Below are 17,039 nucleotides of genomic sequence, written 5' to 3' on the forward strand. Positions count from 1 at the left end.
AGAATGGAGTAAATTAGGAATACGTGAGTAGATATTCCGAGACGAAATTAAGAACAGGTGTGCTGGTTGCTGGAGTTTTGCATTTTAAGTATTTTATAAGAAACGATGTTCTGTCTTGGCGAAGCCTTATCCTTGATGTAGACTGCATTATATCCAATAATTTTGCCCTTGTATATTTTATACTGTGTACCTTCCCGAAGCCAGCTGTAGGGTAAAGTACAAGGCAAGGAATAATCTGTTTCATGATAATCCGTATCCCTTTGGTTTATGAATAGTGGCTCTGCTTTCTCAAGAAGTTGAGCGTCCCCAAAGTAGGAAAAGACAAAGCAAAAGCCCAAATCCCATGAAATAAGCCCGCTGTCCAGGAATCTTTTGTAAAAATGGCAAGTCTCTTTGTGATAAAGAAAAACTGAATAGGCGATTTTTAAAAGAATCGTAGGGTTTCCGAGGAGTCCGTAATTGGGCATTAGCACCTTGAGAATGAATGGTTTGACCAAGATGATTCTGTTATTTTGTGAGAGTATTTTCAGGACAACGTAACCGTTACATGTGGCTGTCATCAATCACAGCCATTTCAATTAGTTGACTTTAAAAAATGAAAACCAAAATGTGAACTTAAAAACATGATCCTCAATTCTTAAACTTTCGCTATTCTACATTTTCTCAATTATAATGTTCAGCGTATTCGTAAAGTCTTTTGGATGTACGTATGATACAGAGAAACTCTAATGCTTACAAACATCACGGTTTGGGTATTATAAATCGTACCCCTTAAATGCCATATTGTTTTGAGGCCCCGAAGAGAAGGTTACTTTTGGATTTTGGTTTGCTGAACTACAGTTAACAACATCGTTGAGAAGAAAATTGATAGTTTAGCGTTGAAGTGTAAAAGAACTATATTGCAGTAAGTCTTTATGAATTATAATTGTGCCATTTAAAATTTTTTTCATGTTTGTCAGAAATTAGCAGACTTTAAACTTGCATGAGGACTTTGTGAACGCCTTAAATATTGGAAGCCAGAAGTGAAGTAGATTTTAGTCAGAATTTTTCCAATATCAAACTCGAGTCTGTCTGTCACTCCCACTGGCAGGAAGCTCCAGCAAAATACAAAAGTTATTATAATCACTACATTGAGATACAGAGAAGGTAAAAACACATTTTTTAGTCATTTAAAATGTCTTAACTGTAATAAAAATGATTAGCAATCAAACAGGAGGATGTCTTTTTGATGGCTTTGATAATGTAGGTTAGGTCTGCTGGGAAGTGCATTAACTTCATTATTTGAAAGCACTGTATATGTTTTAGTTATTTTAAGATAAGTTTCGCTAAGTTTTTTTTCCTTATACTTTGTCCGAAATTTTTTAAGAAAGCTCATTCTTCATGCCTCATGGCCCAGAGCCTGTTATTAAAATGGTAAACCCCATTAAGAGAGAGAATGGGTAAAAATGTAGGAGAGGTAACAGATGCCATAAACCTTTTGGTTAATTTTAGTGTGAAATGTTTGTAAGTACATAAAACATTATAAACTTCAATATTAAGAATTAAAAAAGAATTGGAGAAGCAGCAGCGTGGCTCAGTGGAAAGAGCCCGGGCTTCGGAGTCAGAGGTCATGGGTTCGATTCCCGGCTCTGCCACTTGTCAGCTATGTGACTGTGGGCAAGTCACTTCACTTCTCTGTGCCTCAGTGACCTCATCTGTAAAATGGGGATTAAGACCGTGAGCCTCACGTGGGACAACCTGATGACCCTGTATCTCCCCCAGCGCTTAGAACAGTGCTCTGCACATAGTAAGCGCTTAACAGATACCAACATTATTATTATTATTCATTAGTGGATAGAGCACGGGATATTCAGAGGGACCTGGGTTCTTGTCTCGGCTCTGCCGTTTGTCTGCTGTGTGACTTTGGGCAAGTCACTTCACTTCCTTGTGCCTCAGTTACCTCGTCTGTAAAATGGGGATTAATACTGTGGGCCCCATGTGGGACAGGGACTGTGTCAATCTGTTTAGCTTGTGTCTACTCCAGTGCTTAGAACAGGTGCCTGGTACGTGGTAAGTGCTTAATAAATACCATTAAAAAAATCTGGTAAACCCATTAGTAGAGTAAGCTCCTGAAATAAATACAAATTATTCTGTATACCAAGAGGGTGGGAAAAAAAAAACCCCAGGTCAGATCAATATTATTTTCTGCGTGTGAAGAGTAGGTGGTCGTCTTATAATACTACTAGTAATAAGTGCTTACTATGGGCCAAGCACTGTGCCGAGGTCGCTACAAGGTAATCAGATTGCATACAGCCCCTGTCTCCCGTGGGGCTCACAAGCCAAGAAGGAGAGAGAGCAGGTATTTTATCCCCACTTTGCAGATGAGGAAACTGAGGCCCAGAAGGTCAGTAACTTGCTTTAGGCCACAAAGCAGATTTTGCAGATGAGGAAACTGAGGCCCAGAAGGTCAGTAACTTGCTTTAGGCCACAAAGCAGATTTTGCAGATGAGGAAACTGAGGCCCAGAGGTTCAATAACTTGCTTAAGGTCCCACAGCAGGCACGTGGCGGGGCTGGAATTAGAACCCGATCTCCTGCAACCCAAGTCCCCAAGGTGAGATTCTTTTAATAATAATGTTGGTATTTGTTAAGCGCTACCTATGTGCCGAGCACTGTTCTAAACGCTGGGGTAGACACAGGGGAATCAGGTTGTCCCACGTGGGGCTCACAGTCTTAATCCCCATTTTACAGATGAGGGAACTGAGGCACAGAGAAGTGAAGTGACTTGCCCACAGTCACACAGCTGACAAGTGGCAGAGCTGGGATTCGAACCCATGAGCCCTGACTCCAAAGCCCCTGCTCTTTCCACTGAGCCATGCTGCTTCTATTCGTACGGACTCCGGAGGCGGGAGCGTTCGAAGGGGCGGCGAGTGCCGCGCGGGGCAACTCCATTCAATCCACGTATTGGAATGGGCTCAGCTTTACTTCAACACTCTTCCCCGTCCCGGAGGTTTCATATCCAGGGGGCTGGGGCATGGCACCTGGGCAACTTCCTCTGTCGAAGTTCCACAGGTGCATCCGTGGCCCTTGGGCCACTGAGGCGACAGCGTTCGTCGTCGCGTTCTGGGAAATAGATCTCGGAGCCATTTTCGCGATTTGACCGCAGCTCATTCTCAGGCAGGCTGGGACTTGCCCCAGGCCAGAGCCTCTCCTGAAAGGGCAGGGAAAGGACAGGTTGGGGGTCTGGTGGGGTGGGGGGGAGGCCTCACCGGACCTAATGCCGCCAGCTTTATATTATGACGAGCACTTCCACATCATTTATCGGCCAATATAAAACTCTGTAATGCTATGTTACATTTCCCACCGAAGATGTCAGCGCCTGGCACATCAGTTGTGAATTTCTGACTCAGCAGCAGTGTATAAACCTAATGAGGGCACAGCAGCGTCTGCTGCTCATTAGGGTGTATGAGGATATCTGGTTCCGTGGTGGAAGCCTAAACCCCTATTCCAGCCAGCCATCTCCCAGTGGGTAATAGGGCTTGGGCATTCATTTATTCATTCGATCATATTTCTTGAGCACTTACAGTGTGCAGCGCACTGTACTAAGCACTTGGGACGGTGTAATAACCATAAACAGACACATTCCCTGCCCACAACGAGCTTAGAGGGCATAAGGGTGGATGGTTCGGAGCAACTCATCACCCCTCCGGAATAACAACCTAAGCACAAGGACATGTCCTGATGATGGCGGACGCTCTGTCCATAGCTGATTTTCATCATGAATGATGCTATTCCCTAACGGGCGTCTTCCTCTAGGCTATAAACTCATCTTGGGTAGGGAATGCGACTGCTACTTCTGTTGTATGGTACCTCTCCGAAGCACTTAGTAGAGTGCTCGGCACAGAGCAAGCGCTCCATAATTACAACTGATTGATTTACAGTGGGTTTTGAGTAGATTTGCTTTTACGCCGTTAGGGAGCATTCTGACAATCTGCCTCCATCTGGATAGAATTAAATGTCAGAAGAAATAACCCCTTCTATTATTAGCTCCTTGAGGACGGGGATCACGTCGGACTCTCCCCGATGCTTGGTGCAATGTTCGGCCCACCGTAGGGTTAAGGTAAAGAATGGTTCGCACGGGGGTGGTCAAGGTGTGCTTCTGATAGTGCAAGTTTTCCACGAGGCAAGATCTGTCAGGAGAAATTCCGGGAATGAAGGACAACTGAGTTTACGTATTAATCCTCAGTCTCATTTTCTATCACAATCTAGTATGCCCCTGGTTCTCTCCTTCCTGAATCTTTTCTTAAAGAACTTCCGTAGTCCCGATTGTCGGATGCTGTCCCCGTTGCATCATGAAATGGGGTGCTTCATTGTGTTTTTAAAAAGTTCATTCACCACCTTGTTATTCTTCATCAGTTCTCAGCAACAGCTAATTGGGTGCTTTGGTGTCGTCCAATTCGTGCACCACAGCAAAGCTTCTGACCGTTACCACCTCTTTGTTTCTGACGGGTCGGCTGCATTCAGAACCACATCGTTTGGGATAATAATAATAATGATGGTATTTGCTAAGCGTTTACAGTGTACCAGGCCCTGTACCGAGCGCTGAAGTGGATACAAGCAAATTGGGTTGGCCACAGTCCCTGACCCTCGTGGGGCTCACAGTACCCCTGCTTTTCAGCAGACCTTTTAGCTTGATTCAAAACCTGGTGCCGTGTGGGCTCTTTAGTTTCATTCTCCCGAAGTCCCTGTTATCTTGATTCCATTTTCCTCTTTCTTTATACGTTCATTCACTTGTATTTGAGTGCTTACTGTGTGCGCAAAGCACTGTACTAAGCTCTTGGGAGAGTACAGTATATCAAAAGACGCATTCCCTGCCCTCAGCTAGCTTACAGTCCAGAAAGGGATTGATTATTGGTTAGCGCTGCCCAGAAAGCAGAATTCAGGAACCATATTTCGCTCTGCATTGCCAGAAAAAAATCTGAATCTCCAGGTGCGGCATAACTTCAGTTTTCAGGTCGTTAGGTCACGGGTAGCAGTTCACTGGTTCCGCAAAGGGTCTCTTATCCATTTGCGTGATGTCTTTTGTGCTTCCAGGATACAGTCATCAGCAGATGCTGGGTTCTGTATGATCGACTCAAGAACGTTCAATTTTTTTCACATCCTGATGAGAATCAAGTGTCCCAGGTGACTAGAAGGTTTTACTACTAACTTTTGGGTCTCTCGTGGCATTTCAAATCATATGCCTCAGGTCGAATAAACCTGCCCCTGTCCATTGGTGATGGGAAAAGATTCAGGCCGCAGAGGTTGCATTAAATATTTGCTTCAGAAGCTTGCAGTGTGTTTCGTAGTTCACCGTTGCTGTATTTGTTTGCTTTGGAGAGAGCAAGTTTCCTTTTGTGTGTTGCTTTTTATGCTTGTCTTGGCCCAAGTGTCACAAAATGTTATTTCCAAAATGATACCTTAAATTGATATTCTTAAAATGTTCTCCTTTGCTCTCAGAATGATTATCTTGTTAGGACTATTAGCTTTTCCTGCATGCCATAATGTTATGTGGATTCTTAGACAAGAAAAATCCAATTTTCGAAATTAAAAATGCTTGCATGGTGTTTGAACAGATCATGTCACTTCATTTTCCCCCTACTGCCTAACTCCCCAAAGTAATAAACAACTTCTTGCTCAAAATTTGAGTTAATTCAGAAGTAATTGACTACCTGCTTTCCAGGTTGGATCTAGTAGAAATTCGAACAATCTGGTCCGTGGCTTCAAAGACTTCACAAAAAAAAAAAAAAAAGGAATCTTTACTTGCTGGCTTATGGAATGTAACCCAGGATATCCCTTCTTTTTTCTTTCTTTTCTTTTTTTTTTTTTGGTATAGTGAAAATGCCTCGGGGAAAGCCGCAAGCCGGACGAAGAGGTCCCGCAAAGAGAAAACTAGCAGAAAACTTTGCGGCTGGGGAAATATTAACTGATATGACAAGAAAGGAATGGAAAGTAGGAATTCCCATTGGCCAAGGAGGCTTTGGATGCATATATCTTGGTAAGTTTATGATGGGGGTGTGTACGGATGTGTGTGCCTGCTTAGTTGGCCCAAGTACTTGAAAGGGCTATTGACGGTTATGTGACCAGCACATATTCCGTGTCGTGGGTACCGTGCTCAGGAGAAATTTACTTCAATATGCATCCTTTTGGAGATACCGGACCATAAAATGGGAGACTGGGCTCAGCACCCGTGGAAATTAGGCTACTAAATATTTTTTCACAGCATCACTGGACTTACAAAATATATGTCCGTTGATCTCTGGGAGTATTTATTTTTTCTTCAGGTCCTAAGGTTTGTGTTTACATTTTTTTTTTCTTGAAAGTAACAGGTACTACTGAGTGCCTGTTGTTTGAGCGAAACCAGTGGTCAACATTTACAAAAACTAGCCTCCAGCCGCGTTAACTTAGAAATGATGACCCGGAGAGGGAGATCTTTGCATTCTATTGCTCTTATTTTCAAGTTTGAATTGTGGGGCTTTTCTTGCAATTTGGAGGTGCACTGTTTTTCATTTTGTAAAATTAAAGTGTGTAAAGGATTCTGAGGGTCTTTTCTTTACCATATATTTCAATGGTATGCCTGTGGCTATGTTTTACGGGTCTTGGAACTACTTTCTTTCTGTCGGTTTAAACTGGGTTGACAAGTCCTTATTCTTGAAAGAACAATCTTGGCTAGAAATGCCTTCTGCGTGGTGCTTTTCAATTGACTGAAGGTGCCGCTTTTGTGTGTGATAGGATTTTTTTGCCTGCTAATACAGAGGCCAACCAACTTGATATACCTTGCAAGGACAGAGTTCGAAGTACTGAGATTTTAAACTGTTTATATGGGACTATCGAGCTCTGTGTTACAGAGCGGTTAAAATTATATGGGCACTCGATGTGTTGATAGTAATATGAATCATACTTGTAATTTAATTTATTCTGATATGAAATATTTCATATTTTTAACAGCCGATGGTAATTCTTCAAAATCAGTTGGCAGTGATGCACCCTGTGTTGTAAAAGTGGTAAGAAAAATTGGAATTTATTTACCATGAACTGATGATTTAGTATAGGATGTGTCTTATGAAACACCCTCTAAGTAAGCTGGAATTAATTTGACCATAAGGCATTATGTTTTTAATAGTGTAGCTCATAAATATTTTCTGAGAGAACAAGATGACTTTATGGTTTTAAGTAACTTGAGTTCACAAAGCCTCACCTCTCTTAAATTAGAGTAGTTTGTCACTGAAAATCAAGGCTCAGCACAGAATAAGGTAGAACTGGAGTCAAAGCATATCAGGGTTATTAATTATATTTGCCATTGATATTTATACTTGATGAAAAGCCTTTTTAAATTGTCAAATTCGTTAGATTGACATAATTTTATGCATTTTTGAGCTCAATTTTACAGTATTTTATGTTTCAAATGGTATTTAATTTTCCTTTTTGAAATGCAATCCCTCAGCCTCCCCATCTTAACTCACTTGGTAGATTTATTAAGTACGATGGCCCCAAATCAAAGCCTCTTTCGGAATTGCGTGTTGAAAGCAGCTTATTGTTGGTAATTTTGGGGGTAGCAAAGATGAGTATCTTCTGGTACATATGCACAAGAACAAAATGCATGGTTGGGCCCAACGGTGCGGTTGTACTCTGATGGCCACTCTGCAACTGGTGTTTCCGTTAACACAGTGCTGTTTTTAAAGTCACTGAGTGGGTGCCCTCTGTTTCTCACCACCTATTTGAGAAATTCACTTGGAAAATTTCTCCATTTGATTTTTCCCAGTTGTAGAGTTTGGGAATGAAAGCGGTTAGGTGAAATTACAGGAAAGCTATCAGTCATCATATGATCATGTGTAACTTTATTTGTCAACTACGTCTTGAGCAAATGAACATTACTGGTTTGAAAAACCATAATTCTAGAAATCGCAATGTCCTTTTATTTCCTTGAAATGTATTTTGTCTGTATATATGGTTATTTAGGGTTCTAGTATTCATAGCTGGTCACTCTTTTGGTTTTTGGATTTGTTTTAATTTTTTGGCACAAAGGCTTTTTCTCACCCATTGAAAGATTATGGCTCTCCATATCTGACTTTGACCCATCTGAATTATAAACCTAAGTTTTTCAACTAAGCAAATTATACTAGAGGAGAGGGCCAACAGCCACAGGAGCCAAAGTCTCGTCTGTCTATTGAAATGAGAACACTTTGTATAAGCACCCCGAAGACTTTAAGCTCTCTCTAGACCGTAAACTCATTGCGGTCAGGGAACGTGTCTATTGATTGTTATATTTTAGTCTCCCAAGCTCTTAGTACAGTGCTCTGCACAAAATAAACATTCAGTAAATACTGTTGAATGAAGTAACTGGTTTTTTGAATATGGCAGAGGAAATTGTTACCTCTGATTAGGATGAGTTTAAAATAGAGCAGCATATCTTTATGAGTTTTTGTTGAGAGGCACTTACCTTTTCCTGTGGCTTTAAATGTACTGGGAAAAAAGAGTATTTTAGAGCCAATTGATGGATCTAACATGTGCTTAAATAAATCTGAGCTCTCAGTAAGGTGCTGCTAAATAAGTGACAGTGTTGACACATGGCCACTTTTCTTTTTAATAAATAGTGCTTATTGAGCACCCACTGGGCAGAACACTGTACTGAGAGCTTGGGTGAGAACACAGAATTAAAGCCCTCAAGGAACTTACAAATAATCAATCGGTGGTATTTTCTCAGTGATTTTACTCAGTGGTTTCTGTATGTAGAAAGGGAGAGCACAGTACAGCGGAGTTGGTAGACGTGCTCCCTGCCCACAAGGATTTTATAGTATAGTCGGGGAGGTAGTGACCAAAATAGGTTGCAGAAAAGAGGAATGTATAGAATAGAAAGATATGTACCCAAGTGTTATGGGGAATGAGGGTGAGTGCTTAATAAGGAGGCAGTTGGGCAATTGGGGAGATATAGAATGGAGAGTTGAGATGAATCTGGGAAGGCCTCCTGGAGGAGGTGTGATTTTTTAGAGTCCCCCAGGCCCATCCTCTTTCACATAAGTGTTTCGGGGGCCGAGGGAGCGGTGAGTGAAGAGTGGCGCGGTGACACCGAAGAGAGTGGGAGGAGAGGCAAAAAGGGCCTCCTCAGGGAAGGCTCGCGGAGGAGATGTGCTCTCAATAAGGATTTGAAGGTGGGGAGAGCGTTCATCTGTCAGGTACGAAGAGGGAGGAAGGAAAACAGAACGGTGCCTTGGGATTCCCACGGTTAAGGGGTGAGAGGCAGATGAGTCTGCGAAAGAGACTGACAAGGAGCAGGTTGAGGGATAGCAAGAGAACCAGGAGAGGACGGGGGTCACTGAAGCCGAGTGGAGTCATCATTAGGTGAGATGATAATCTTGCCGGGCAAACCAGCAGATAACCGTGATGCATTTGTAAATGCCAGGAAGGAGCAAAGAAACAAACCAAAGAAACATTTAACATGCAAAAGGCCGATCATAAAAGCGAAGGCCAAAATAGAACTCAAATTGTTGGAAGTTCAACCTGATTTAATCCAAGTTAAACCTAAGAAATCCATATTTGATCTATTTTACATTCTCTTTTAGTGACCTTTGTTAAATGTATTTCCTTCCTCATTTTTTCATTGTCAGTTTTAAGGCATATGGGTCTGATTTAATTCATTAGGAGAGGTAAAAAATTTTCAGCGAGTGTCAGTGTTTTCAGTGTTCACTTTAGAATGTGGTAATTGAAACAGTATTCGTTATGTGGATATTATGGATATTACAGGCATGGCCAAACCGTGGCTCATTTTCACTTGCTGCCTGGTTCCCTCACGCAATAATAATAATAATAACTGTGGTATTTAAGTGCCCCCTATGTGCCAAGCTCTATGCCACGTGCTGGGGTAGATAGAAGATAATCAGTCAGACACATTCCCAGTCCCACAAGACTCACAGTCCTAAATAGGAATGAAAACACATATTTAATCCCCATTTTGCGGGCAGAGCAACGGAGGCACAGGGAAGTTAAATGACTTCCCCAAGTAAGATTTAATCCCAATTTGACGGATGAGGAAACTGAGGCAAAGCAGACAAGTGTCTGCAGACAAGCATACAAGCCAGGATTAGAACCCAGGTCCTGTAACTCCCAGCCCCCGGCTCTTTCTAGTAGGTCGTGCCGCTCTCCGTTCTGATTAAAAGGATTGTTTTTATTTGCTGCTCTCGGCCATGTTCTCTGTAAGGATTGTGTGTCTTCAGTTTATGAGCCTTGGCCATTTCTGCATTAATAGCAAAGCAGTAATAATGTAATGGACGTGGATACTTATGGCATCTGACATATGTAGGAGGGAGTGATGGCCTTGACGTGCACTGAGGGACTTGAAGGCATCCTTAGAATAAGTGAGTTGCTGAAGGTTATTTTTTGTTGTTGCAGAAACCAAAAGTAAGGGTCTGTCATCTCATAAATCTGCTTTCACAGGCCCATCCCGCCCCCAGTCCCCCTTTTCTTTGTAACAGTTTGATTGGAATGATCTGAATAAATGGCTCAACGTGATTTGCTTTGGTAGAGCCAGCAGACTTTAGACACTGTCAAGGCTCTCTACTGGGTCATGCCGTCTCGAGGTAAACTAGTCTACATCTATAGTCAGGAAAGAATTGTGCAGACCGGAAGACATTTATTTCTTTGAGAAGTGATCTGAATTTTTAGTCTTAAGTTTTAATAGAGAAGAGCTGCGTGATACAGCTTCATTTCTAAGTGGCAGCTAGTTATGCAATCAAAATCTTTCATCTATTAAATTTTTTTTCTGTTATCATTTTGACACATGCAATTCCTAAAGAAACTGGGTACTCCACATATTAAAAAATGTCAGTGCTAATTCCTTTTTTCAGTGTTGGCTATGGCGGTCGGCGAAGTTTCAGATTTGAAATATGCTAATATAGTGATCAGTTCTTATGGAGAAATATGATCAGTTCTTATGGAGAGATGCCTGTGGAATGTCCACTCTGTTTTGTTTTGATGGAATTCTGTTGAAGAAACGGTACAAAAAAGTATGAACTTTTATTGCAGTTTTATGATAAAGGGCACTCAATCATTTTGGTCAAAACTCCAAAGCATCCTAGAAATTTAGTGATATTATCAGGGTTTACACACTTCCATTCTCAACACCTGTTTGTATATATCAGCGTGGCTCAGTGGAAAGAGCATGGGCTTTGGAGTCAGAGATCATGGGTTCGAATCCCGGCTCTGCCACTTGTCAGCTGTGTGACTTTGGGCAAGTCACTTAACTTCTCTGTGCCTCAGTTCCCTCATCTGTCAAATGGGGATTAAGACTGTGAGCCCCACGTGGGACAACCTGATTCCCTTGTGTCTACCCCAGCGCCTAGAACAGTGCTCTGCACATAGTAAGCGCTTAGCAAATACCAACATTATTATTATATGGCATTGTTAATTATTTTGATTATTGTAAGTGTGTTTCTCTGTTTCAGTAGAGTGAAACTTTTTTGTGGGCAGGGAATGTATCTGTTGTATTGTAACGTACTCTCCCAAGCCTTTGGTTCTTTTCTCTGTGCAGAGTAAGAACTCAATAATTACGATTGATTAATTGATAACCTATTCACTATGTCTTGCTCTCATCTCTCCAACCATAACTTCTTGTTCATGCTTCCCAGTCCGTGCCTGGAACTTCTTCCCCCTTCATATCGGATCAGATCACAGTTTTCCCTATCAGACAGAGCTCTTTTGAAGTTGCATTTCTCAAGGATTTCTTCCCATTTAGTAATCTCTTCGCTTTATGTCCCCCAACTGTCACTTTGCCCTTTATGCACCACTTATGCACATAAATTCTCACAATCCCCTGTATCACTTATGTACATATTTTTCTGTTATTTCCTCCCTCTTACAATTTATCTCCTTCCGTAACTCCTCGAGAACAGGAACCAGCTATACTAATTCTGTTGAACTTTTCCCAGCATTTAGTACAGTGCTTCACAAATAGTAGGAGTTGGATTGTTAAAGTAAGCCCGTTGGGAAGAAAGTGAGATATTTACTTAGCATTTTCCAAAGATAAATAACAAGCTGAGTTCTCGTCATACCTGTAGTTGGATACCTTTAATATGAATAAAGGAAATGAATTTCAAGTTTCTGCTAACATAGTATTATATATAAAATACGTTTTACGTACTAACCCTCAGAGTTTTGATTTAGTGGCAGGAAGATTCTTTTATAAGTATTATATTTACTGGGATCAATTTCCTATACTTTTCTAGTTTCCTCAGGCAGTCCATAAAAAATAAAATAAATGGTGGTATTTGTTAAGCGCTTACTATGTGCAAAGCACTGTTCTAAGCGCTGGGGGATACAAGGTGATCAGGTTGTCCCACGTGGGGCTCACAGTTTTAATCCCCATTTTACAGATGAGGTAACTGAGGCACAGAGAAGTGAAGTGACTTGCCCAAAGTCGCACATCTGGCAAGCGGCGGAGCCGGGATTCGAACCCATGAACTCTGACTCCCAAGCCCGGGCTCTTTCCACTGTGCCACAATAGATTTCCAGGATCGTGAAGCTCTTCTTTGAGAACAATTAATCTAATCTTTACCACAATATTTACTTATGTAACTGATTTGTCACTTCATAGAAATTGGATGGAAAGGAGAGGTACGAGGCCTGTAAACTCTTCAGATCATTTATAATAGTATGCTTGAAACCAAGTAGGGCTTAATATTTATTTCAGGGTTATTAAACATGTTTTATGTAGAAATAAATAAATTATCTTGAGAATTTTTTGTTCTGAGTTTAAAAGAGAATTGCAAAGAACTTTTGAGGTGCCAGAACTAACTATACATTTTGTAATTCAAGGAGCCCAGTGAAAACGGACCCCTCTTTACAGAATTAAAGTTCTACCAACGAGCTGCTAAACCAGAGCTAAGTAAGCTGTATTCCGTATTATCCTTCAGGCTCTCTCCTACTCTTCTCCTCCCTCCCCATTTTCAACTGCAGATAATTTGGATTTACGTGAAGACTGGGAAGCTCAATTTCACATATAGGCAGCTGTAATCCCCAAATTGCATTTTTAGCATCTGGGTGTAGATTGTACATTTTTTTAAAATTTAATTTTTATTTATTAATATATTCTTCAACCCTAAATGGATCCCTATCTTTGTATAATGTGCAATTGTTTTTTTTAGATAAGTAATGATAATTATAGAGTCCTACTCAGTAGCTACCATTCTTTAACTTCTGCCACGGTTATAGGCTTTTGAGACTTCAGTCTATAGTCCTGATCGTGACAGTTTGGATTTTATATCGATGCAGCGAAAAACAACCCAAAAACCTGCAGAGAGATTGAGAGTATTTGAAAAACCAATCATAAGGTATATTTTTCTATGTGTAGGGTAGAATTACAAAGATTTTTGTTTAATTTCCACATTATAGAAGTCTTCCAGATAATTCATTCCCCTTGAGCCTTATTCTATTAATAAATGAGGGTATATTAAGAAAATAAGTGCATAGAAGGAAAACAGTTGCCCTTTTAGGAAAAGAACACTGCTGATGTAGACCGTAGGTCTCCCATTTTCAACTCTGGGGCGCAGTTGGGAATACAGATCTCCTTGTAATGAATTGGGCGATCTTTATTTCTCGGTTGGTTTGTGTCGCCCGGCTGTCTGACCAGTGCGGTTCAGACCAGGATAGTCCAGGGAAACCCTCTAGTTATTAGCTACCCTGTGGATGTATTTTTAATTCTGGCTCATTACCTCACCTCTCTGATACCAGTAAGTGTGGAAAAAGGACTTGAGTGCAATAAAAAAATAAGTTGAATCCCTTGTACAAGATTGGTTTGATTGCTTTGGATATTGGATAATGAGTATGACCTCACTGACTTGTAGTTCTGCAATTTGGGCTTATTAGCAAACAGGGTTCCTGATTATACAGTAAATTTGTTTAGCTCTTTTGTAAAAGACTCTTAAGTGATAAGTGCAAAATCACAAATTTCTATTTTTAATTTTTAGTTCAGAAGTGGACTCATTCCCATAAATTGAAGTATCTGGGAGTTCCTAAGTACTGGGGATCTGGACTACACGATAAAAATGGAAATAGGTAAATATAATCCTAAAGATGTCGCATAATCCTCCTACCTATTTTGGGAAATCAGTGTATTAAAGTTCTCATGAAACCGTAAAAAAAAAAGTTAGGCTCAAATTGGACTTACAAGAATCTGGATGAGTGTTCTGAAAATGTATGCTTGTTTTATTGTTTTCAATTGCATTTTTATGAACTTTTCCCCATTGGAGCATTGTGACATTGCATTGGTATATGACCTACAGTGGAATATGGCTATAATGAGATGCAAGTGACCAAGAAATTAATGGCGCTAAAAGAGAAAGTTGTACCAAGAGGAGATAATGTTTCATAGTGGTTTTTTTTCCCTGTGGGTAATTATCTGGGACTTGACACTGCATGTCACGATAACCGAGTTTAATATTCTAATAGTCATGTTAATATCTAGGTTCTCCTGAGCACAAAGATGTGAACAACAAGTAGTAAGATAAATTATAATATAGAGGAAAGCAGAAAGCATAATATCCACCCATCTGCCGCTATTTGAAAAGACGAGCGATAACTACATAAAAGTTTCAAATGCTTTGAAATGCCGTATTTCATTCTTCACACTGTAGGTGATTATAGTTGTGAGATAAGGGTCTATTTAAAAGCAAGTGATTACTTTTTCAACTTTTCCCAACAAACCATATTTTTCCACAAACGAGAGGATAGAGGGGAAAGGCAAAGCATGGGCTGTCTTGGAGGCATATCTCCATGGGTTTCTCTCTGAAAAATCTGATGTTCCCCAACCAACTCTATCTCGTTTTCCCGCATGACATTCAAGCCATGTAGCACCGAGTTAAAAGAGACGACTGCGTGAGTAGATGTAGTTAGGCCAGGGATCAGAGAAGAACAGCAAGAGGCAGGAACAACTGTCTGTCACCTTCAGGTCAGTGACCAGGGTGATGACTGTCGGCCTGTCTTCTGTTTTTGATCTCCACTATCAGGTGTTAGAGGGGAGCCAGGAAAACCTCTAGTAATAGGCTATTTTTAGAGGTTGGTGTTTTGGGGCTTTTTTGGTATGTTTGTATTTTGTTTTTTTGAGATATGGCGTGACTGGCTTTAAAATCCACCTCGTTCTACTGATCTGGTCTGATGGGAGCAGAGAATGCCGTGGGAACTTCGGCGGAAGGTTCTCCTCCTTTCCAGGACCCCAGTGGAAGACGAGCCTGGGTGTTCTCCCCTCTGGGGCTGCACGGGGCTGGGGAAGAGCTCCACTTTTCTAAGAGGATTTCCGTGTAGGCTGAAGGCTGACACTGTAGGGCCAATTGTGAGATCAGTGCAGTACTTAGCATAATAATTTTCATCCTTGAATTTTTGTCCTAAGTGGAGCTAATACTCCCAAGAGAAAGCAGTCAGCGTTTTCCAGGCTGTTCGGGAAGAGAGCCCTCAATTGGCGATAATTATTTCCGAAAAATGCTACCCTGTTAAGTGCTTAGGTGTCATGGTACCTGACTAGTGTAGTCACTGTTCGCACACAAGAATCCCGAGCACCTTTTTGCCAGCTCCCCTCGCCCCCTAAAAATACACGTCGAGGGATAGAACCAACTAAAAAATGGTTTAAAACCCGACGTTTGGCTATCCTGTAACTGGCAGAGGAAGAGGATGACTTTTGCTCTTCATGATACCAAATTAATTTTGGACGTTTGAGGTTACTAAGAACAAATTCCCATTTGGCCTACAAAACATAATAAACCTCAACTTTACTAGCACTTCTTGTGGACCTTATTTTGATATGTTTATCACTCCTCCCACCTTCAAAGCCACGTTAAAATCACTTCTTCAAGAGGCCCACCTTGGAGGTAATTGTGTTTTTATAATATTCCAATTCAAAATTATTTTGTGTAACACTGCCAGGATAAGTTTTAGTAAGTATCCGGAGATATCTGAATTCCTGAAAAAAGACTGTACCTAATGAAAACTGCCTTTTTTCTCAAATCAGCTTGAGTTGCCTCATCCTGCCTGCTTCTTTGATAAAAATAAGCTTGAGGATACTGCGAGTTCTTTCCCAACTGAAAAAAAATCTTAATTGATTCAGAGATCATTTGCATGCTTTTTGCGGGCAGGGAACGTCTACCAACTCTGTTGTATTGTACTCTCCCTAGCACTTTGTACAGTGCTTTTCACGGAGAGAACGCTCAATAAATACCATCGGTGGACTGACCTCATGGCTAGAGCGACATCTTTTTCTCAACCGTCATCTTCAAAATGTAAATGCTGTCAGCCTCCATGTTGAATATAGTAGTTTTACTTATACAAAATGTTTACACCTGTAAAAAGGTGAACTTCATACTTAAGCACCGTTGTGGGGGTACAGACTTCAACTTTGACTTGCACATTTAGATTTTCTGAATTGCTGCTGATAGAGTAAATTATTGCAAGACTTGGTGCACAAAACATTCCCCTTACTTTGACTTATAATGGTACTTCTGGTCAAAATACTACATCAGTCAAAGCAATATCCACACTTATCAAGCTATCTTTTCTATTGTGTATTACTTGAGTGTCAGGTCTCTTCAACAGAAGACAAAAACTACATGAATGAATTAAACTTCTAGGCAAAAGCACCATAAAAACACTCATTTCAAATACTGAATTTCAGTGTCTATAATGAAAAAGAAGGAAAATGCTAGTAGTTAGAATTCAAGCCTGAATAAAAAATTCAAGATTATATTCCCAGATACACAACTGCTTTAGGGTAAAGGCAATTCACTAAATTTTCCTTTCTATAAAAGAGATTATAGTGCTCATTTATTTGTAGAACACTAAGTGCCCAAAACTGGTTGCAATATTTTTTCCAGAGCAAATATAATAACCAGAAACTTTGATAAATGGGATGCAGCCCCGGCATTAGAAGCTGTCCTGAGGGTCCTCCCCTATCTTCTTTTTTCCGCAACTCAGGGTAAGATATGAGTCTCTTGAGTCAGTCACCATCTCTGTTCCCAGTTGGGGTGAATCTCTTCTCAGCCCACTT

General features: G+C 40.8%; 1 protein-coding gene across 3 annotated transcripts in view; it reads left to right on the forward strand.

Moving 5' to 3' along the window:
* Positions 1-17,039, forward strand: part of VRK1 (VRK serine/threonine kinase 1) — a 71,771-nt gene that overhangs the window by 16,715 nt on the left and 38,017 nt on the right. For 2 of the 3 annotated variants that reach the window (XM_029066217.1, XM_029066204.1), the window contains exons 2-6: positions 5,072-5,161; positions 5,853-6,014; positions 6,965-7,020; positions 12,824-12,893; positions 13,975-14,062. In XM_029066217.1, the coding sequence (XP_028922050.1) occupies positions 5,858-6,014; positions 6,965-7,020; positions 12,824-12,893; positions 13,975-14,062 (371 nt within the window). In that variant the 5' untranslated portion in view covers positions 5,072-5,161; positions 5,853-5,857. The remainder of the gene's footprint in view (positions 1-5,071; positions 5,162-5,852; positions 6,015-6,964; positions 7,021-12,823; positions 12,894-13,974; positions 14,063-17,039) is intronic. The other variant, XM_029066210.2, reaches the window with a different exon arrangement.

The sequence above is a fragment of the Ornithorhynchus anatinus genome, chromosome 1, assembly GCF_004115215.2.
Source record: "Ornithorhynchus anatinus isolate Pmale09 chromosome 1, mOrnAna1.pri.v4, whole genome shotgun sequence".
Lineage (NCBI taxonomy): Eukaryota > Metazoa > Chordata > Mammalia > Monotremata > Ornithorhynchidae > Ornithorhynchus > Ornithorhynchus anatinus.